The sequence below is a fragment of the Elephas maximus genome, chromosome 8 (assembly GCF_024166365.1).
Source record: "Elephas maximus indicus isolate mEleMax1 chromosome 8, mEleMax1 primary haplotype, whole genome shotgun sequence".
NCBI classification, from domain to species: Eukaryota; Metazoa; Chordata; class Mammalia; order Proboscidea; family Elephantidae; genus Elephas; species Elephas maximus.
The window spans coordinates 2,716,570-2,740,186 of NC_064826.1; the positions used below are offsets into that span (position 1 = coordinate 2,716,570).

At 43.7% G+C, this 23,617-nt stretch overlaps 1 protein-coding gene across 1 annotated transcript in view; it reads right to left on the reverse strand.

Moving 5' to 3' along the window:
* Positions 1-23,617, reverse strand: part of CNTNAP2 (contactin associated protein 2) — a 2,020,907-nt gene that overhangs the window by 1,130,652 nt on the left and 866,638 nt on the right. Inside the window, exon 6 of the mRNA XM_049894552.1 lies at positions 3,068-3,271. Within this exon, the coding sequence (XP_049750509.1) occupies positions 3,068-3,271 (204 nt within the window). The remainder of the gene's footprint in view (positions 1-3,067; positions 3,272-23,617) is intronic.

Genomic DNA, 23,617 nt, shown 5'->3' on the forward strand with positions numbered 1-23,617 from the left:
TTGTTATTTTTGATCAAGGAAAAATAGCATGAAAATTTTCATTTTTCCCCTGACTCCAAAAGCCATAATCTTAAGCACTATGTAACATTTAATGGCATAAACATTTACTCAAGTTATACTTTACATTAAAGTAAAAACATTCAAGAATATGTACATGGATTCAATCTGGCAATAAATTAAGATTTGCATAACAACGAAACTGTAAATCGGAATGGAAGATTGCTAGACTCTAGAACGTTTGCCAAGCTCGTCTCTGTGTGCGGTTGGTATTTTTCATACTGTTTTCTACTTTGATCAGGTGCTGCTTTTTATGATCAGGAAAAAGTTAATCAATGAAATTATAGCTTGGTTTAAGAACAAAGACCAGAATGACTGCTACACTGAGCTACTCACTTATTTATACTTTCACATTGAAGATGCTAATGGTCCCTTTTCCTTACATTTTCTATGGCTTTCCTAGACCATATTTTCTTCCTCGCTTTTGGTGATGACGTGAAGTGTTGACGTGTGGCTGTGACTGTGAATGTGTGTATGTGTGGCTGTGACTGAATGTGTGTATATGTTGGCGGGGGGAGGAAAGTAAGACCAAAGCTAAGTGAACGGACTGCTCTCGGTCTTATTACCTTTAAATATTTGTACCAGAGGCAGAACAGCGGCCAGGTGTGCCTGAAGTGCAGGTAAGGGCGTAAAGAGTGACAGTGTGTGCGAGTGGGTATACGTCCTCTGCTGCCGTAAATTCCAGCCAGTTAATAAAGCTCTGCAAGTAAACTGCTCTTCAGTGACAAGGTGATGGCCTTTTTTGGGAGGTCATGTGATTAGTTACTTGTTTCAGAAAAGCAATGTCACACCTCTATAAAGCACAGTGGCTTTTAAATGTTATTCTGTGTGTTTCATTTGACAAAGAGACATTTGAAAAAACAAACGTTGGATGTAATCCAATTGCCTTGTCTCTCTGTGTTTGCACATATTAAAAAAACAAAAAACTATTTACATTTTGCTTTCTGGTTTTTCTCCCCTCACTCTACCTTCTTTCTTTCTATTGATCCTTTTTTCAAAAATGGTGTAGGGCTGAATTTTCCCGAGATAGCACAAAAATACATGTTCATTCTTACAAGTAGAAAATATTATGAAGAATTAACATGTAAACTATTATATTTTCACCACTAAAGATAGATTAGTCCATTTCCTCCCAGACTTTTTTTCCATATACATGAAAAGCTGGAACCTGTGTAAGGCAGAAACCTGACAGGGAAGCTCAAGTATTTTCTACTAAACCTAGTGAGAGAAAAGTGGTTAAGACTACACCCTGTCAAAGGCAGAAAACTCGTGAGACCCAGAAAAACAAGGCAGTCCCGTTGAGTTCCAGCTCTCACAGGTTTCACTGTACATATATTTAATTATATATACTTATATTTAGTGTTATACATACATTTACTTATATATATTTAATATGACAATATTGGTATCATACTGTTTATAATATTTCATATCTTATAGTTTTAAAGTTGTATAGGGAATATTTCCCTGTATAACTGACTGTCATTTTAAGTGCATATAAACCTATTTCTACATGCTTAGTCTTTTTCTAAATTTTGACACTGCAATTAATTTTGCAAAGTACACCTTGGACTTGAACTCTTGTAAGCATTTCTCATTATATCCTTAGAGTTACTGGATCAAAATGCATAGATGATTTTAAATATCTGAGTATGTGCTGTCGAATTGTTTTCCTGAAAATATTTTTCCATTTACAGAATAGTCCAGAGGGTTCTTTTTGTCACATACTCATGAACACTGATATTGTCACTTTAAAATGTATTGATTTATTATTTATTTACATAAAATTTACTTATTATTATAAGCTAATTTACAATTATTTGGCAAGCAAAAATTGGTACCTTGTTATTTTATTGTGCATTTCTTTTATAGATAGCGTGGTTGAGCATTTTGGGTTCATAAAATATTCCCGTTTCTTTTCCTATGAATTATCTCTTGATGTGCTTTGCCTATGTTTTCTCTGCAGGTCTTCGTATTGTCATGGACACTCCACTTCAATGTCTGATGGGCAACTCAATGCACCAGTTCCAAGCACCTCGCTGGCACCCCCCCCATCAGCTTCCTCCATTTCTGAAGATGGTACGGGTGCCCACTTGATGCTCAAACTCAAACCCTAGGTATCATTTATCACTTTCTCCCTTTCCTTCTCACCTCACATCCAATCCATCACAAGTCATGCTGAATCTACTGGTAAAACTAGACCCATTTCTCTGCATCTTCATGACAACCACCTCCTGCAAACCTTTGCCACGTCTCACCTGGGCTGTGCAGGAGCCCTGCTCACACTCTTGCGCTGAAACAAGCAACGCTCCTGCAGAGCCTCAGTGATCTTCTAGGACAAGGTCATAATGCCACAGGGCGTAAAACCTCCCAAGAGCTTCCCAATCTTAACAGACCTTCAGGGTTTGGACCCACTCTTAGATTCCATCTCCTGGCCTTCACCTCACTGGATCTGCTCACACCAGCCTCCTTCCTGGTCCCTGTGCATGCCAAGATTTTGTCTTTAATTGCTCCTCTCTCTGAAACTTCTTCCTTCTCCTTGACTTTCTCATGGCTCGTTCTTGTCATTACTCAGAGCTCAGCTTGACTGTCTTCTCATTCTCGAGGTCTTCCCTCACTACACATGCTCTTATTCATAGTATCTGACTTAATGTACTTCATGGAACTTATCATTATTTGAAATAATTTCTCTTTATTTAAAATAATAATAAAAGATAATATACTGCCTGACTTCCCCACTATTCCATCAACTTCACGAGCTCAAGGACTTTGTTTCTTTGCTTGCCACTGTCTCCCAGCAGCTGGAATAGTGTCTGGCAAAGTAGATGTTCAGCAAACATTTTTTGAATGAACGTGTATCTCCATATACACCAACCACCAAGGATTAAAAATGAATTGACAACATAAAGTGAGGTATTTTTGTAATTTCATTGTAAAGGCCTGAGCAGCATTACCATGTTCCTAATATGAACAGCAATATAAAAAGAACATCGCCAAGAGTTGAACGTACCGAGGTTTAAGCTGAGGACCAGCTTGGCTTTCTTCAGCTCCAGGGTGATATAATCTCCTTGCTGTCCTTCCCCATGCAGAAGGACCCCTTCGCTCTCGGAAGTCTTAAATTTCAGGGCTATGACGTCTTTCAGTGTCTTCATCTTCTTGTTCCTGAATCTGTATGGCAACACAACATGGCCATCGAAGTTGATGACGTCAGCCCCTAAAAGAAGAAATGAACAACACACTATGGAGTCATTGCATGCTGACACCCAGTGCGAAGTCTGCCCATTGCTGATGGGGTCTGCAGAGGATAAATAGGGCTAAAGAAGTGCTTTCCCTGAGAAATCCAGGGTCCTGGGTTCTTGTTCTATCTCTTCCTTTGGTTTACTGTGTGTCTTGAAAAGAATTTTATGGGGAGTGTTGACAAAGAATGATCATTAAAACGTATACTAATATAAAACCTTGCTGCAATTGTAATATTTATAATATCAATCTAATCAAAGTGTTAAAAGTTCCAAATTTTAACTTGGGAATTTAGAATTTAATTGAAAAAAAGTAAAATATTTAATTCCAATATTTTTCCCTTAAATGAAGATGATTCTTCATTACTTGTAAATAAACATTTTAGTCAAATATTTGCTTCTCTTTGATGTAGAATGAAGGCACTTGCGACACACCATTTGATGGTGTTATGGGTAGCTTTGTGTTCTCCGAAAAGGTATGTTCAAGTCTTAACACTGGGTACCTGTGCATGTGATCTTGGCTGGAAATATCATCTTTACAGATGTAATTAGCTAAGGTAACATGAGATTGTACTGGAGCCGGGTGTCCCCATAAGAAGAAAAGTGACACAGACACAGGGGAAGATGAAAGCAGACCGAAGTGATGCGACCACAAGCCAAGTGATGCCTGGGTCTTCCCCTGAAATTTCCAGAGAGAGCATGGCCCTGCCGACACTCTGAGTTTGGACCCCCAGCCTCCAGAACCATGAGGAAATACATGTCCCACCAGAGCGTGATCCTTGTTACAGAAGCCCCAGGAAACGAATTCCAATGGTATACCCATTTTTTCTAAAGGTTTTTATATTCCACTACATTTTTAGTAAGCCTGTAGCAGTACTCAGAGCTCATAACTAATTGAACTTTGGGAAACTCCTTAACATTTACTCTTTCCTATACACCGTGTGTCTCACACTCCTTGTGAGCTCCTTGCACTTGTAATGGAGAATTGGGCTCCCGATGTCTTTGACACCCTCACCTACCTCTACGTGAGCTAGAAGAACAAACATCTACCTCATGCTGACTATAGTGGTTCTAATTTGAGTTACAGGATTATATTGAAGTAATGACATTGCATAAACTTTTTAGAAGTATGGGCGATTTTTCTACCATCCTCAGAAACAGGTGATTATGGGGACTAGTTTTATAACTGTCACTTATTCACATCAGAAATGGAAAATCTGATTATATATTCTTTATTAGGCACTATTAATACGCATTAGGAAACAAAGCCTGGTGATCTCCTTCCGAAAATCAGCCAGTGAAACCTATGGACCACGACAGGACATTGTCTGACATGCTTGCTTTGGACACACCATCAGAAGGAATCAGTGGGTGGTGTCATGTTTGGTGAAGTAGAGAGCCAGCGAGGGTGAGGGAGACCCCCAGTGAGATGGACTGGTACAGTAGCTCCCACAATGGATTTAAACATGCCAGTGATTTGGAGGATGATGTAGGACTGGGCAACATTTCGTTCTGTTGTACAAGGGGTCACCATGAATTTGAGACAACTTGATGAGGACAGCTAACAATAACAACACTGACCAATGAGTTCCCAATTCATGGAATAGCTGTAAGATGAATTACAAATTCTGATCAAATTTTGAGTATAAATACAAACTTAGTGACCATTATTGGCTCTTTATCATTAAACATATATTTTAAAAAATCCATTTCCCTTGATCTTTATTTTTTTAAATCATAGAAAACCTCATCAAACTGGATGGCTCTGATTACTTCAAAATTACTGGCCTGGATGGAGCCAGCTCATTGGTATTGGGGAAGGTCTGGATGCAGAGCCCACTGGAGGTGTTGGAGAAAAACAAGAGCAATTGTGAAGCCTGCCAGGAAAATCTTTACACATCCCCCATCCTAATTCTCTGTATTTGTTGACCTCAACCACATAGGAAACACCTGGGTGGCCTTGTATCCAGCACTCCCCATGAGATAAATCTCCATGCCATGTGACTGCAGTGGGGTTGCTGAGCTGCACTGGCCATACTGGCTCCCCTTTGTCCACTCCCTGCCACTACAAGCTTTGCCCTTACTATCAAACTCCATCAGGTTGAGTTGTTTTCTTAGTCATCTAGTGCTGCTATAAACAGAAATACCTCAAGTGGATGGCTTTAACAGAAATTTATTTCCTCACAGTTTAAGAGGCTTGAAGGCCAAATTCAGGGGAAGGCTTTCTCTCTCTGTTGGCCCTGGGGGAAGCTCCTTGTCATTCATCTTCTCTTGGTCTAGGAGCTTCTCAGCACAGGGATCCCGGGTCCAAACAACATGCTCCACTCCAGACACTCCTTTCTTCGTGGTAATGAGGTCACTTCTCTCTTTTATATCTCAAAAGAGATTGACTCAAGGTACTACCTAATCTGGTAAATTGAGTCCTGCTTCATTAATACTGTAGAGGTTAGGGTTTAAAACACAGAGGATAATCATATCAGATCACAAAATGCTGGACAACCACCAATACTAGAAATCATGGCCTAGCCAAGTTGATACATATTTTGGGGGGACACAATTCAATACATAATAGTTGTTGTGAACACAGCTATCTCAAACACTACTCAAAATTAAATCTAAGATTTCCTTTCCAATCACAGATAGCTATCACATGCTTTAAAAATATTTATCCTATTATCTCAAACAGATATTTAATGGTTTAAATGATAGTTTGGAGAATGTTACACTCTAAAAAGTTCAGACAGAAAAGCTATGACTTTGAGCTTTAAGTTTTAATTCTTCTCCTCAGTTCTTTACTGCCCATAAAAAAAGCTTCCTTAATCAACAGAATTCTGTTCTCTGTGACTCTGAGTCACAGAGGTTTATTTTACCGTCGGGGAAAACCAGCCATTACATTGTGGCTTCTGCTAACACTGCAAAGCCAATTAGACCTCAGCTTAATCATCTATACTGTCACGGCTGAATTCTAACTTCACTGTCTTATCTGCAATGAGAGTGAAAGGAGAGAAAAAAAGGACTTGGCATTTCAGATCCCAGGTTGAATTTATAATCCAGCAGCGGGTAGAAATTGCTTTTTGTCTTGAAAAAGGAATGAACAGAAAAACGAGAGATTGAATAAATTCTTGACTCCAGAAAGTAATTTTGCAGTCAATTTCATACTGCGGCCTTTGGATGACGGCCACATTGCTGGTTTATACACCTTCCATTTACACTGGCGGACATTCCCCAGTCACCTCGCAGGAAGGAGATGCTCCTGGAGCTTAGATGGCGGGAAGGATTCACACCTCCTGTATTTCCTCCTAAATCAGAACCTACACTCAGTTCCAGAGCGCGGAGTAGTGGCTTATGCAAATGTCGACCCCTTTCTCCCTTACTTTTCGGGCAATGGATAAAGGCGACAGAAAGGATGAGCACGGTTTATTTCTTCAGGAAGTCTTCGGTACTAACAAAAACAGGGAGGGCTGGGATTGGTACGGATTAAGTCTCTTCCTTCAAATAGCAAGTGCTCAGTGGTCAACGGGAAATGGCTACAACGCTCCCGCCCACTATGGATCAAAGTTGTTCTTGCAAAAATGGGTTAGATGTTTCCAATACATCAGCATGTTCTCATGTGGATAGGATCTCAGAACTGGGCTGGAGATGATAAAATTCCTGGTTAAAATCTATGATATGTAATTTATACATAATCACATACCATACACTTTGAAAGGGTCTGAGATATTGTGAAATCATGCAAACAATATTCATCAGAGTTTAGTTCTATTTCTGACAAAAATACGTTAAAATTTCAGTTGACATCTAATAATAAGTTCTGCTTGTTTTGGGAAGGGCGACTTTTTAATTTTTTTCTATTGCCCTGATTGCTTATCACTCCCTAGAATGAAGTTTTCTATGCAGTGATTATATATGTATGCTCGGACTGTTTAAGCAATCCGAGCAACGATAATGACTAGTCACAAAGTGAATGCAAATCATAGAGTTTCCACAATTCCGTTTCTAACACTAATTCAGTGAGCTGGTTGTGTGCCAAATTCATCAAATTGTCATGGTACAGAAGCATTTTTTTTTTTTTCATTGTTACTCTTTATTTTCTGAATTCAGAGAAGACATTTTGGAGAAGTGTTTACCACATAAATATTTTTACAATATCTGCTATATTTTTTTACTGCAAAGGTAAGATATGTTTATTGATAAAAAGAAAGTAAACAGAAATGAGAAAGTTGAAATGCTGGAAGTAAATCCCGCTCACAAGATCACCAGGGTTATTAGTAATGGGATGGTGTATAACCTTCTAGATTTTATACGTTTACCCACCTATCCATCATCGTTCTACTGTACAGAATAATCCAGGCATCCGTAAGAGAGAAGAGAAGGGAGAGAGGACAGGATGCCACCTCATTTTGTCATGGTTGAAAATATACAATGAATGATAGCTTGAATTTTGGGGACTATATACTCCTTAAAATGTAGGGAAACTGTATGCTTTAGCTTATTAATGCATTTTATTGACCTTCACGCACCAAGGCAGTTGTTGCAAACCATGTTTCCCCATTCTTGTGCTAATTGCAATGATTTGCCACCTGTGGGCATGTCTTTGAGTAAGTTTTTTGTGTGGAAGTGTATGTGGATGGTGCATACTTTGGCCATTGCCGTAGTGAAAGAAGAGGATGTGGAAATGAAGATATAATTGCTGATGTCAGATGGATCCTGGCTGAAAGCCGAGAATATCAGAAAGATGTTTACCTGTGTTTTATTGGCTATGGAAAGGTATTCAACTGTGTGGTTGTTGTTAGGTGCCATCAAGTCAGTTACGACTCATAGCGGTCCTATGCACAACAGAATGAAACACTGCCCGGTCCTGAGCCATCCTTACAATCGTTGTTATGCTTGAGCTCATTGTTGCAGCCACTGTGTCAATCCACCTCGTTGAGGGTCTTCCTCTTTTCTGCTGATCCTGTACTCTGCCAAGCATGAGGTCCTTCTCCAGGGACTGATCCCTCCTGACAACATGTCCAAAGTATGTAAGATGCAGTCTCGCCATCCTTGCCTCTAAGGAGCATTCTGGCCGCACTTCTTCCATGACAGATTTGTTTGTTCTTTTGGCAGTCCATGGTATATTCAATATTCTTTGCCAACACCATGATTCAAAGGCGTCAACTCTTCTTTGTCTTCCCTATTCATTGTCCAGCTTTCACATGCATATGATGCGATTGAAAATATCATGGCTTGGGTCAGGTGTACCTTAGTCTTCAAGGTGACATCTTTGCTCTTCAACACTTTAATGAGGTCCTTTGCAGCAGATTTGCCCAATGCAATGCGTCTTTTGATTTCTTGACTGCTGTTACCATGGCTGTTGATTGTGGATCTAAGTAAAGTGAAATCCTTGACAACTTCAATCTTTTCTCCGTTTATCGTGATGTTGCTCATTGGTCCGGTTGTGAGGATTTTTGTTTTCTTTATGTTGAGGTGCAATCCATACTGAAGGCTGTGGTCTTTGATCTTCATTAGTAAGTGCTTCAAGTCCTCTTCACTTTGAGCAAGCAAGGTTGTGTCATCTGCATAACATAGGTTGTTAACGAGTCTTCCTCCAATCCTGATGCCCAGTTCTTCTTCATATAGTCCAGCTTCTTGGATTATTTGCTCAGCATTCGACTGTGTGGATCATAACAAATTATGGATAACATTGAGAAGAATGGAAATTCCAGAACACTTAATTGTGCTCATGAGGAACCTTTACATAGATCAAGAGGCAGTTGTTTGAACAAAGCAAGGGGATATTGCATTTTTTAAAGTCAGGAAAGGTGTGCATCAGGGTTGTATCCTTTCACCATACCTGTTCAATCTGTATGCTGAGCAGATAATCTGAAAGCCTGGACTGTACGAAGAACAGGGCTTCAGGAATGCAGGAAGTCTCATTAACAACCTGTGTTATGCAGAAGACACAACCTTGCTTGCTTGAAGTTAAGAGGATTTGAAGCACTTACTGATGAAGATCAAAGACCACAGCTTTCAGTATGGATTACACCTCAACATAAAGAAAACAAAAATTCTCACAACTGGACCAATAAGCAACATCATGATAAATGGAGAAAAGATTGAGGTTGTCAAGGATTTCATTTTGCTTGGATCTACATTAAACACCCATGGAATCAGCAGTAAAGAAATCAAGAGATGCATTGCTTTGGGCATATCTGCTACAAAAGACTTCTTTTTTTTTTTTTTTAAATATATATTTAACAAAAACATTTCTAAATGTACAATACCTGGGTTTGTAAATCACTCAATTAGGTTTTAGGAACCAAGCCCTACAGGTCACAGAGATCAGCATCAGAAAGGAGACTGAGGCAGGGAAAAGACTTCCTTAAAGTGTTGAAAAGCAAAGATGTCACCTTGAAGACGAAGGTGCACCTGACCAAAGCCATTGTATTTTCAATTGCATCATATGCATGCAAAGGCTAGACAATGAATAAGGAAGACTGAATAAGGATTGACGCCTTCTAATTGTGGTGTTGGAGAAGAATATTAAATATTCCATGGACTGCCAAAAGATTGAACAACTCTGTCTTGGAGCAAGTACAACCAAGAATGCTCCTTGGAAACAAGGATGGTGCGACTGCATCTTACATGCTTTGGACTTGTTATCAGGAGGGATCGGTACCTGGAGAAGGACATCATGCCTGGTAGAGTACAGGGTGAGTGGAAAAGAAGAAGTCTTTCAATGAAATGTATTGACACAGTGGCTGCAACAATGGGCTCAAGCATAACAACGATTGTGAGCGTGACAAAGGACTGGACAGTGTTTCCTTCCGTAGTACATAGAGTTGCTATGAGTCAGAACCAACTCGACGGCACCTAACAACAACAACAACATAGTGAAATAGAGCCCTGATGGCAAAGTGGTTAAGAGCTCAGCTGCTAAGCAAAAGTTTGACCATTTGCTTCTTGGAAACCTTGTTGAGCAGCTCTACTCTGTCCTATTGGGTTGCTATGAGTCAGAATCAACTCGATGGCAACAGATTTTTAACAGTGAAATACCTTGTTGCCATTAGTGGTGTGGTGAATGAGGAGTTGGAAAGCATAAAGAGGAAGACTCTCTATTAAAAGTGAGTGGGAGGGAGGGGAGGACATCACCACCCTGGTGTGGAAATGACGAAATGGGAGAGGTCAAGAGGCAGCCTGGAATGATAAATGAGAAGTTGTACATCCAAGTTATTCTGTTTTTCACAAATCTAAACATTTCTATAGTGAACATTAAATTCCTAAAGTGGAATTGCTCAATTAAAAATACACCCACTCCTCACTTATCAACATGGTTAGGTTCCAAAGACCAGGTAGTTTTGCAAAAATTGGCTTTGTGCGAAAATGGACAATGACCAGATCAGATCACAAAATGGAGGATGACTATATCATTATATAACTGCCAAATTACATCATTATATAACTCCCAAATTATAACATTACGTAACTGCCAAACCACTAAGGATCATGGCCCAGCCAGGTTGACACATAACCTTAAACATCACAGCCAGCATTACTCTTGCCTGGAAGCTCAGTGTTCGTTAATGCCAAACTTACGTTGTTAATATGTAAAATAGTCAGATAGTAGACTTTTTTACTATTGTCATAAATGTGAAATACCAGATAATAAGACAGTTGATAAGTGAGGAGTAGGCATATTGATAAAGACACGTATTAAGAATTTAGTAGGGCATCTAATACGACATAAAGCATACAAATAAATGCCAAGTCGATTCCAAGAGTTTTAAATTCAATATACATCTAAAACCAAAGTTTAAAAATGCTGCAAGGTGGAAGTTGCTTAGTTTTGCAAATTTTACATAAATATAAATCTACATATTTGATTTATAATAAGGAATATGCCATCATATTGGACAAGTTGACCTTTGTTTATAAATTATCACAATCGCCATCTTTATCTCTATCCAATCACTTGGTGCTAGTCTTCATGACTTGTATCTTACCTGACATTTATATGTTTACATATTTACAGTGTGTGTCCTCCCACTAGAATGTAGGCATTAGAGATAGTTTTGTTTCTTCCTGAAGCCCAGAGCCTAGAACAGTGCCAGAAAAAATGTAGATACTCATTAAACAGTTGTTGAAGAATGCTGTCACTTATAGGAGCACCTGGGTGGCACAAATAATTAAGCATTTGACTACTAGCCAAAATGTTGGCAGTTCAAACCCACCCAGCAGCGCCATGGAAGAAAGACCCTGTCAGAAGAATCTGCTTCTGAAAGTTTGCAGGCTTGGAAACACTGTGGAGCAGTTCTGCTCTGCACGCGTGTGGTCGCCATGAGACTGAATCGACTCAACAGGAACTGGGTATGGAGAGTCATCACTTACAGCTCAGTAAATGGCATAAAAACAGAATTAATAAGATTGTTATGATTTTCCATTAAAAATTAGAATCACAAGATTGGAAGAAACTTCAAGAATCACTGCAATCCACCTGGTGCCACAACTACAAATATAATACAGTCTCAGTTGTTGAATGGTCATGTCAGGCCACTTGTTTGTGGTAGTGGTGCTGGGGAAAATTCACTCTTATTTTTTTCAATTGATTCAACCTTAGAACATTTACGAACTGTGGTGGAGCACAGGCTACTTCGCCCCATCTCTGATTAATATCTTTCTTCTAACCCACTGCCATTTCTTCCCACATATCTCTAGTTTAAACCTACAGAAATAGTTAAAAATAGTAAATAGTAGAAGGTATCCATAACAGCTAATTGAGATTAATAGTAGCAAATGAACTTGCCCCAGATCTTTAAAGTATGATCTGAAGATGGACTCCGAAAAATCACTTCTACTTGGAAAAAAGAAAACAAAACAAAAACCCCAAGGCTCTCTCCTGAAGTTTGGCCCCTCGTGCTTTTGCAACATACCTCATTGAAATTTGCTGCTTTGCCCTGATGTACTTGAAATCTCAGTGTAGAACAGCACCAACAACATTGGAGGAGTCCGATTTCATTTCCCCATAAAATGCGGACTCCAACATTCAATTACCTGGAAGACTGGTCCATGTGGACGTTCCATAGATGTATCTAACTCAACTTGTCCAACACTTGATTTTCTGCCCTCACTCCCTGCGCCGGGTCCTGTTTGCATTCTCCAGAGTCATGAGACATAGCTTTAGCTTCTCCGTTTCTTCCCTACTGACTAAAAACCAGTTGCCTCTGAGTAGATTCTAACTTATGGTGACCCCGTGTGTGTCAGAGTACAACTGAACCCCAAAGAATTTTCAGTGGCTGATTTTCTGGAAGTAGATCGTCAGACCTTTTTTCCGAGGAGCTTATGTGTGAACTCGAACCTCCAACCTTTTGGTTAGCAGCCAAGCACTTAACCATTTTCACTACCCAGGGAATGGTAAGTCCTGTGAGATATAACACTTCTGTATGTTTCAAATTCACACCTTGCTTTTTACATGTGCAGCCCTCTGGTCACCCTCACCTCTCACACTTCTATCGTGTTAGCATTGTTAGGCAGTCTGCATTCTACAGCCTGATTTCCCCTGAAATCTCTCCTCCACACTGAAGCTAGAAAGCTCTTTCTGAAATAAACTCCTGGGCCTAAAAGAGCAAAGCCCAAGCTCTTTAGTGCATGTGCCCTCCAAAGACCTCTGGTGGAGCACAGGCTACTTCACCCCGTCTGTAGATTGTTTTATCTGATTAATATCTTTCTTTTAACCCAGCCTCCCCCAGCCTCACCTCTGTGTATCGCCATCTTTCCTGTTGAGTGCCAATGTTGGCGACATTCCTGAATCCCAAGCTGGCTCCACCGGAGTCTTCCCTCATGCATTACTGAGCTGCCATTTCCTCCTTATCTGGTTTAAGTTCAGATAGATCTTCCAAGCCCAGACGAGCCTCATACGCTATCCCCATTTCATGTGTGAGGCAGCCCTTGCCTGCTGTCTTAAAGCTCCCGTACATACTTTCATCATATCACTCCTTGTCTTATATTGAAATTATCACTTCATGGATTTGATTTCCTTTGTGGACATTCAGGTCCTCTGAGATACAGCTTCCAGCTTGCTCTCTGCTTTGTATTCCCAGCACAACAAACATTTCTAAAATTAATTTACATGTCATTGGAATTTGAGGCAATATGGCAACAATAGAATCCCACTGAGTCCATTATTCCTCTCAAAACCACACCTGGTACAACGCATGGATTGTCTTAGAGACACAGGTTCATTATTTGATGGTACCCAGTTATACAAATGTTGCAATTGTTCATTCCTGATATGAATGAATACTTTAAACATGAAATGCTACTATTATACTAGAGTTGTTTGTTCACAAGTCAAGGGCTCAAACATTTAACTGGTGTATAAGTTTAAATGTAAAATACGTATTTTCTTCTCAGTTGAATACATTTAAGATAAACATAGTCTGTTCTAATACTAAAGTTACTAAGATTTTAAACATAACAAAGTAATTTTTACACTAACCTGAGTTAAGTATTCATTGACTTCTAGAAATAAGATGGACTTGCATATATATATATATATATATATATATATATATTTTTTAAATGGAAACCCTGGTGATGTAGTGGTTAAGTGCTACAGCTGATAACCAAGAGGTCGGCAGTTTGAATCCGCCAGGCGCTGCTGGGAATCTCTATCGGGCAGTTCTACTCTATACTATAGGGTTGCTATGAGTCGGAATCGACTTGAGGGCAGTGGGTTTGGTTTTTTTGGTTATATTTTAAATTATTGGATTAGTTCATGAAAAACTATAATGTGTGATTTGTCATGATGGACTAGTCACACAATGGACTGACTTGGGTCAGAACAAGGCACAGGGAAATATCAGTGATTTTTTTTTTTTTATCAGTGATTTTTTAAAATTATTTTATTAATAACGATGCTGTTCATAATCAAAAGAAAAAAAATGAGTTGCTCTGTGTCTCCCAAAATGGTGATTCTCAGACAAACACACATTCATACTCACATAAACTCACACACACATACACACTCACACACTAACACACACACTCACACATTAACACACATAAACACACACACAAGCACTCATATGCTACCCCTGCCCCGGCTCACCCACACCCCATAGAAAAAAAAAAAAGTTGTTTTTTTTTTTTTTTGACATCATAAAATCAGAGTGATCCTTTTCTCAGCAGGGCTATAACTCCAACACATCTGATAATGCAGAGATAATAAGCAATTTCTGAAAATTAGCATAAAATCTATTTGTAGAAAATCCATGAGGAAGTAATTTCTATTTATTTTTGTAAATCAAAAAGTCAAACAAATTAGACTTGCCTTCTCTGTGAGAATATTGCTGTTCATTGAAAATAGCTCTGCAGGTTTGACCACATGAAATCTATTTTTCTGCAGGGAAGAGACTATCTAGAATTATAAATCCTAAATAAATGTTACAAAGATGAGGGAACGAAAGAGGCAGCTGGAAAGTCCTCAGAAGGACTTCGATTTAAATTGTACTGGTCATTTATTCCAGTTATCTTTTTGTTATCATTTGGTTAACCTTAATTCTGTTTTCAGTTTCACTTAAACATTGTTGCCAGTGGAGGCTCCACAATTTCAATACTGTATGGACTGAGGGAAGTGGAGCCTGGGGCTTGTTTGAAGCACTGTTTCCATGGTAACTTATATAATATGATGCTGTTGTTGTTAGGTGCCGTCACGTCGGTTCCAACTCGTAGTGACCCTATGCACCATGGAACAAAACACCGCCCGGTCCTGCACCATGCTCACAATCGTTGTCATGCTTGAGCCCACCGTTGTATCCACTGTGTCAATCCAACTCGTTGAGGGTCTTCCTCTTTTCCGCTGACCCTGTACTCTGCCAAGCACGATGTCCTTCTCCAGGGACTGATCCCTCCTGACAACATGTCCAAAGTACGTGAGACGCAGCCTCGCCATCCTTGCTACTAAGGAGCATTCTGGCTGTAAATTACCCAGTACTAGTAAAGGGGGACCTTTGGGTGCTGCAAACGGATAACACGACTGGTAACCCAAAGGTTGAAGATTCAAGTCTATCCAAAGCCTCTTTGAAAGAAAGTCCTGACAATTGGTTTCCAAAAAAGCAGTCATCGACAGCCCTGTAGAGCACAGTTCTGCTCTGATTCGCACGGGGCCACACGAGTCGGAGTCGACGCTACAGGAACCGGTTTCACTCAATGAGATGACAGAAGAGGCCCCTCCAGTCTAGAGATACTCCCGTAAATGGAGTCAGACGGAGCCATATCCCTGCCTATTAGATGACAGAAGAGGCCCCTCCAGTCTAGAGATACTCCCGTAAATGGAGTCAGACGGAGCTATATCCCTGCCTATTAGATGACAGAAGAGGCCCCTCCGGTCTAAAGATACTCCCGTAAATGGAGTCAGACGGAGCTATATCCCTGCCTATTAGATGACAGAAGAGGCCCCTCCGGTCTAGAGATACTCCCGTAAATGGAGTCAGACGGAGCTATGTCCCTGCCTATTAGATGACAGAAGAGGCCCCTCCGGTCTAGAGATACTCCCGTAAATGGAGTCAGACGGAGCTATGTCCCTGCCTATTAGATGACAGAAGAGGCCCCTCCGGTCTAGAGATACTCCCGTAAATGGAGTCAGACGGAGCTATGTCCCTGCCTATTAGATGACAGAAGAGGCCCCTCCGGTCTAGAGATACTCCCGTAAATGGAGTCAGACGGAGCTATGTCCCTGCCTATTAGATGACAGAAGAGGCCCCTCCGGTCTAGAGATACTCCCGTAAATGGAGTCAGACGGAGCTATGTCCCTGCCTATTAGATGACAGAAGAGGCCCCTCCAGTCTAGAGATACTCCCGTAAATGGAGTCAGACGGAGCTATATCCCTGCCTATTAGATGACAGAAGAGGCCCCTCCGGTCTAGAGATACTCCCGTAAATGGAGTCAGACGGAGCTATGTCCCTGCCTATTAGATGACAGAAGAGGCCCCTCCAGTCTAGAGATACTCCCGTAAATGGAGTCAGACGGAGCTATATCCCTGCCTATTAGATGACAGAAGAGGCCCCTCCGGTCTAGAGATACTCCCGTAAATGGAGTCAGACGGAGCTATATCCCTGCCTATTAGATGACAGAAGAGGCCCCTCCAGTCTAGAGATACTCCCGTAAATGGAGTCAGACGGAGCCATATCCCTGCCTATTAGATGACAGAAGAGGCCCCTCCAGTCTAGAGATACTCCCGTAAACGGAGTCAGACGGAGCCATATCCCTGCCTATTAGATGACAGAAGAGGCCCCTCCGGTCTAGAGATACTCCCGTAAATGGAGTCAGACGGAGCCATATCCCTGCCTATTAGATGACAGAAGAGGCCCCTCCAGTCTAGAGATACTCCCGTAAACGGAGTCAGACGGAGCCATATCCCTGCCTATTAGATGACAGAAGAGGCCCCTCCAGTCTAGAGATACTCCCGTAAATGGAGTCAGACGGAGCTATGTCCCTGCCTATTAGATGACAGAAGAGGCCCCTCCGGTCTAGAGATACTCCCGTAAATGGAGTCAGACGGAGCCATATCCCTGCCTATTAGATGACAGAAGAGGCCCCTCCAGTCTAGAGATACTCCCGTAAATGGAGTCAGACGGAGCTATGTCCCTGCCTATTAGATGACAGAAGAGGCCCCTCCAGTCTAGAGATACTCCCGTAAATGGAGTCAGACGGAGCTATGTCCCTGCCTATTAGATGACAGAAGAGGCCCCTCCAGTCTAGAGATACTCCCGTAAATGGAGTCAGACGGAGCTATATCCCTGCCTATTAGATGACAGAAGAGGCCCCTCCGGTCTAGAGATACTCCCGTAAATGGAGTCAGACGGAGCTATATCCCTGCCTATTAGATGACAGAAGAGGCCCCTCCAGTCTAGAGATACTCCCGTAAATGGAGTCAGACGGAGCCATATCCCTGCCTATTAGATGACAGAAGAGGCCCCTCCAGTCTAGAGATACTCCCGTAAACGGAGTCAGACGGAGCCATATCCCTGCCTATTAGATGACAGAAGAGGCCCCTCCGGTCTAGAGATACTCCCGTAAATGGAGTCAGACGGAGCCATATCCCTGCCTATTAGATGACAGAAGAGGCCCCTCCAGTCTAGAGATACTCCCGTAAACGGAGTCAGACGGAGCCATATCCCTGCCTATTAGATGACAGAAGAGGCCCCTCCAGTCTAGAGATACTCCCGTAAATGGAGTCAGACGGAGCTATGTCCCTGCCTATTAGATGACAGAAGAGGCCCCTCCAGTCTAGAGATACTCCCGTAAACGGAGTCAGACGGAGCCATATCCCTGCCTATTAGATGACAGAAGAGGCCCCTCCAGTCTAGAGATACTCCCGTAAATGGAGTCAGACGGAGCTATGTCCCTGCCTATTAGATGACAGAAGAGGCCCCTCCAGTCTAGAGATACTCCCGTAAATGGAGTCAGACGGAGCTATATCCCTGCCTATTAGATGACAGAAGAGGCCCCTCCGGTCTAGAGATACTCCCGTAAATGGAGTCAGACGGAGCTATATCCCTGCCTATTAGATGACAGAAGAGGCCCCTCCAGTCTAGAGATACTCCCGTAAATGGAGTCAGACGGAGCCATATCCCTGCCTATTAGATGACAGAAGAGGCCCCTCCAGTCTAGAGATACTCCCGTAAACGGAGTCAGACGGAGCCATATCCCTGCCTATTAGATGACAGAAGAGGCCCCTCCGGTCTAGAGATACTCCCGTAAACGGAGTCAGACGGAGCCATATCCCTGCCTATTAGATGACAGAAGAGGCCCCTCCAGTCTAGAGATACTCCCGTAAACGGAGTCAGACGGAGCCATATCCCTGCCTATTAGATGACAGAAGAGGCCCCTCCGGTCTAGAGATACTCCCGTAAATGGAGTCAGACGGAGCTATATCCCTGCCTATTAGATGACAGAAGAGGCCCCTCCAGTCTAGAGATACTCCCGTAAATGGAGTCAGACGGAGCCATATCCCTGCCTATTAGATGACAGAAGAGGCCCCTCCGGTCTAGAGATACTCCCGTAAATGGAGCCAGACGGAGCCATATCCCTGCCTATTAGATGACAGAAGAGGCCCCTCCAGTCTAGAGATACTCCCGTAAATGGAGCCAGACGGAGCCATATCCCTGCCTATTAGATGACAGAAGAGGCCCCTCCAGTCTAGAGATACTCCCGTAAATGGAGCCAGACGGAGCCATATCCCTGCCTATTAGATGACAGAAGAGGCCCCTCCGGTCTAGAGATACTCCGGTAAATGGAGTCAGACGGAGCTATATCCCTGCCTATTAGATGACAGAAGAGGCCCCTCCGGTCTAGAGATACTCCCGTAAACGGAGTCAGACGGAGCCATATCCCTGCCTATTAGATGACAGAAGAGGCCCCTCCAGTCTAGAGATACTCCCGTAAACGGAGTCAGACGGAGCCATATCCCTGCCTATTAGATGACAGAAGAGGCCCCTCCGGTCTAGAGATACTCCCGTAAATGGAGTCAGACGGAGCTATATCCCTGCCTATTAGATGACAGAAGAGGCCCCTCCAGTCTAGAGATACTCCCGTAAATGGAGTCAGACGGAGCCATATCCCTGCCTATTAGATGACAGAAGAGGCCCCTCCGGTCTAGAGATACTCCCGTAAATGGAGCCAGACGGAGCCATATCCCTGCCTATTAGATGACAGAAGAGGCCCCTCCAGTCTAGAGATACTCCCGTAAATGGAGCCAGACGGAGCCATATCCCTGCCTATTAGATGACAGAAGAGGCCCCTCCAGTCTAGAGATACTCCCGTAAATGGAGCCAGACGGAGCCATATCCCTGCCTATTAGATGACAGAAGAGGCCCCTCCAGTCTAGAGATACTCCCGTAAATGGAGCCAGACGGAGCTATATCCCTGCCTATTAGATGACAGAAGAGGCCCCTCCAGTCTAGAGATACTCCCGTAAATGGAGCCAGACGGAGCCATATCCCTGCCTATTAGATGACAGAAGAGGCCCCTCCAGTCTAGAGATACTCCCGTAAATGGAGCCAGACGGAGCTATATCCCTGCCTATTAGATGACAGAAGAGGCCCCTCCAGTCTAGAGATACTCCCGTAAATGGAGTCAGACGGAGCTATATCCCTGCCTATTAGATGACAGAAGAGGCCCCTCCAGTCTAGAGATACTCCCGTAAATGGAGCCAGACGGAGCTATATCCCTGCCTATTAGATGACAGAAGAGGCCCCTCCGGTCTAGAGATACTCCCGTAAATGGAGTCAGACGGAGCTATATCCCTGCCTATTAGATGACAGAAGAGGCCCCTCCAGTCTAGAGATACTCCCGTAAATGGAGTCAGACGGAGCCATATCCCTGCCTATTAGATGACAGAAGAGGCCCCTCCGGTCTAGAGATACTCCCGTAAATGGAGCCAGACGGAGCCATATCCCTGCCTATTAGATGACAGAAGAGGCCCCTCCAGTCTAGAGATACTCCCGTAAATGGAGCCAGACGGAGCCATATCCCTGCCTATTAGATGACAGAAGAGGCCCCTCCAGTCTAGAGATACTCCCGTAAATGGAGCCAGACGGAGCCATATCCCTGCCTATTAGATGACAGAAGAGGCCCCTCCAGTCTAGAGATACTCCCGTAAATGGAGCCAGACGGAGCTATATCCCTGCCTATTAGATGACAGAAGAGGCCCCTCCAGTCTAGAGATACTCCCGTAAATGGAGCCAGACGGAGCCATATCCCTGCCTATTAGATGACAGAAGAGGCCCCTCCAGTCTAGAGATACTCCCGTAAATGGAGCCAGACGGAGCTATATCCCTGCCTATTAGATGACAGAAGAGGCCCCTCCAGTCTAGAGATACTCCCGTAAATGGAGTCAGACGGAGCTATATCCCTGCCTATTAGATGACAGAAGAGGCCCCTCCAGTCTAGAGATACTCCCGTAAATGGAGCCAGACGGAGCTATATCCCTGCCTATTAGATGACAGAAGAGGCCCCTCCAGTCTAGAGATACTCCCGTAAATGGAGTCAGACGGAGCTATATCCCTGCCTATTAGATGACAGAAGAGGCCCCTCCAGTCTAGAGATACTCCCGTAAATGGAGTCAGACGGAGCTATATCCCTGCCTATTAGATGACAGAAGAGGCCCCTCCGGTCTAGAGATACTCCCGTAAATGGAGTCAGACGGAGCCATATCCCTGCCTATTAGATGACAGAAGAGGCCCCTCCAGTCTAGAGATACTCCCGTAAATGGAGTCAGACGGAGCCATATCCCTGCCTATTAGATGACAGAAGAGGCCCCTCCAGTCTAGAGATACTCCCGTAAATGGAGTCAGACGGAGCCATATCCCTGCCTATTAGATGACAGAAGAGGCCCCTCCAGTCTAGAGATACTCCCGTAAATGGAGCCAGACGGAGCCATATCCCTGCCTATTAGATGACAGAAGAGGCCCCTCCAGTCTAGAGATACTCCCGTAAATGGAGTCAGACGGAGCTATATCCCTGCCTATTAGATGACAGAAGAGGCCCCTCCAGTCTAGAGATACTCCCGTAAATGGAGCCAGACGGAGCCATATCCCTGCCTATTAGATGACAGAAGAGGCCCCTCCAGTCTAGAGATACTCCCGTAAATGGAGTCAGACGGAGCTATATCCCTGCCTATTAGATGACAGAAGAGGCCCCTCCAGTCTAGAGATACTCCCGTAAATGGAGTCAGACGGAGCTATATCCCTGCCTATTAGATGACAGAAGAGGCCCCTCCGGTCTAGAGATACTCCCGTAAATGGAGTCAGACGGAGCTATATCCCTGCCTATTAGATGACAGAAGAGGCCCCTCCGGTCTAGAGATACTCCCGTAAATGGAGTCAGACGGAGCCATATCCCTGCCTATTAGATGACAGAAGAGGCCCCTCCAGTCTAGAGATACTCCCGTAAATGGAGTCAGACGGAGCCATATCCCTGCCTATTAGATGACAGAAGAGGCCCCTCCAGTCTAGAGATACTCCCGTAAATGGAGTCAGACGGAGCCATATCCCTGCCTATTAGATGACAGAAGAGGCCCCTCCAGTCTAGAGATACTCCCGTAAATGGAGTCAGACGGAGCTATGTCCCTGCCTATTAGATGACAGAAGAGGCCCCTCCGGTCTAGAGATACTCCCGTAAATGGAGTCAGACGGAGCTATGTCCCTGCCTATTAGATGACAGAAGAGGCCCCTCCAGTCTAGAGATACTCCCGTAAATGGAGTCAGACGGAGCTATGTCCCTGCCTATTAGATGACAGAAGAGGCCCCTCCAGTCTAGAGATACTCCCGTAAATGGAGTCAGACGGAGCTATGTCCCTGCCTATTAGATGACAGAAGAGGCCCCTCCAGTCTAGAGATACTCCCGTAAATGGAGCCAGACGGAGCTATATCCCTGCCTATTAGATGACAGAAGAGGCCCCTCCAGTCTAGAGATACTCCCGTAAATGGAGTCAGACGGAGCCATATCCCTGCCTATTAGATGACAGAAGAGGCCCCTCCAGTCTAGAGATACTCCCGTAAATGGAGTCAGACGGAGCCATATCCCTGCCTATTAGATGACAGAAGAGGCCCCTCCAGTCTAGAGATACTCCCGTAAATGGAGCCAGACGGAGCCATATCCCTGCCTATTAGATGACAGAAGAGGCCCCTCCAGTCTAGAGATACTCCCGTAAATGGAGCCAGACGGAGCTATATCCCTGCCTATTAGATGACAGAAGAGGCCCCTCCAGTCTAGAGATACTCCCGTAAATGGAGCCAGACGGAGCTATATCCCTGCCTATTAGATGACAGAAGAGGCCCCTCCAGTCTAGAGATACTCCCGTAAATGGAGTCAGACGGAGCCATATCCCTGCCTATTAGATGACAGAAGAGGCCCCTCCAGTCTAGAGATACTCCCGTAAATGGAGTCAGACGGAGCTATGTCCCTGCCTATTAGATGACAGAAGAGGCCCCTCCAGTCTAGAGATACTCCCGTAAATGGAGTCAGACGGAGCTATGTCCCTGCCTATTAGATGACAGAAGAGGCCCCTCCAGTCTAGAGATACTCCCGTAAATGGAGTCAGACGGAGCTATATCCCTGCCTATTAGATGACAGAAGAGGCCCCTCCGGTCTAGAGATACTCCCGTAAATGGAGTCAGACGGAGCTATGTCCCTGCCTATTAGATGACAGAAGAGGCCCCTCCAGTCTAGAGATACTCCCGTAAATGGAGTCAGACGGAGCTATATCCCTGCCTATTAGATGACAGAAGAGGCCCCTCCAGTCTAGAGATACTCCCGTAAATGGAGTCAGACGGAGCCATATCCCTGCCTATTAGATGACAGAAGAGGCCCCTCCAGTCTAGAGATACTCCCGTAAATGGAGTCAGACGGAGCTATGTCCCTGCCTATTAGATGACAGAAGAGGCCCCTCCAGTCTAGAGATACTCCCGTAAATGGAGTCAGACGGAGCTATATCCCTGCCTATTAGATGACAGAAGAGGCCCCTCCAGTCTAGAGATACTCCCGTAAATGGAGTCAGACGGAGCCATATCCCTGCCTATTAGATGACAGAAGAGGCCCCTCCAGTCTAGAGATACTCCCGTAAATGGAGTCAGACGGAGCTATATCCCTGCCTATTAGATGACAGAAGAGGCCCCTCCAGTCTAGAGATACTCCCGTAAATGGAGTCAGACGGAGCCATATCCCTGCCTATTAGATGACAGAAGAGGCCCCTCCAGTCTAGAGACACTCCCGTAAATGGAGTCAGACGGAGCCATATCCCTGCCTATTAGATGACAGAAGAGGCCCCTCCAGTCTAGAGATACTCCCGTAAATGGAGCCAGACGGAGCTATATCCCTGCCTATTAGATGACAGAAGAGGCCCCTCCAGTCTAGAGATACTCCCGTAAATGGAGCCAGACGGAGCTATATCCCTGCCTATTAGATGACAGAAGAGGCCCCTCCAGTCTAGAGATACTCCCGTAAATGGAGCCAGACGGAGCTATATCCCTGCCTATTAGATGACAGAAGAGGCCCCTCCAGTCTAGAGATACTCCCGTAAATGGAGTCAGACGGAGCCATATCCCTGCCTATTAGATGACAGAAGAGGCCCCTCCAGTCTAGAGATACTCCCGTAAATGGAGTCAGACGGAGCCATATCCCTGCCTATTAGATGACAGAAGAGGCCCCTCCAGTCTAGAGATACTCCCGTAAATGGAGCCAGACGGAGCCATATCCCTGCCTATTAGATGACAGAAGAGGCCCCTCCAGTCTAGAGATACTCCCGTAAATGGAGCCAGACGGAGCTATATCCCTGCCTATTAGA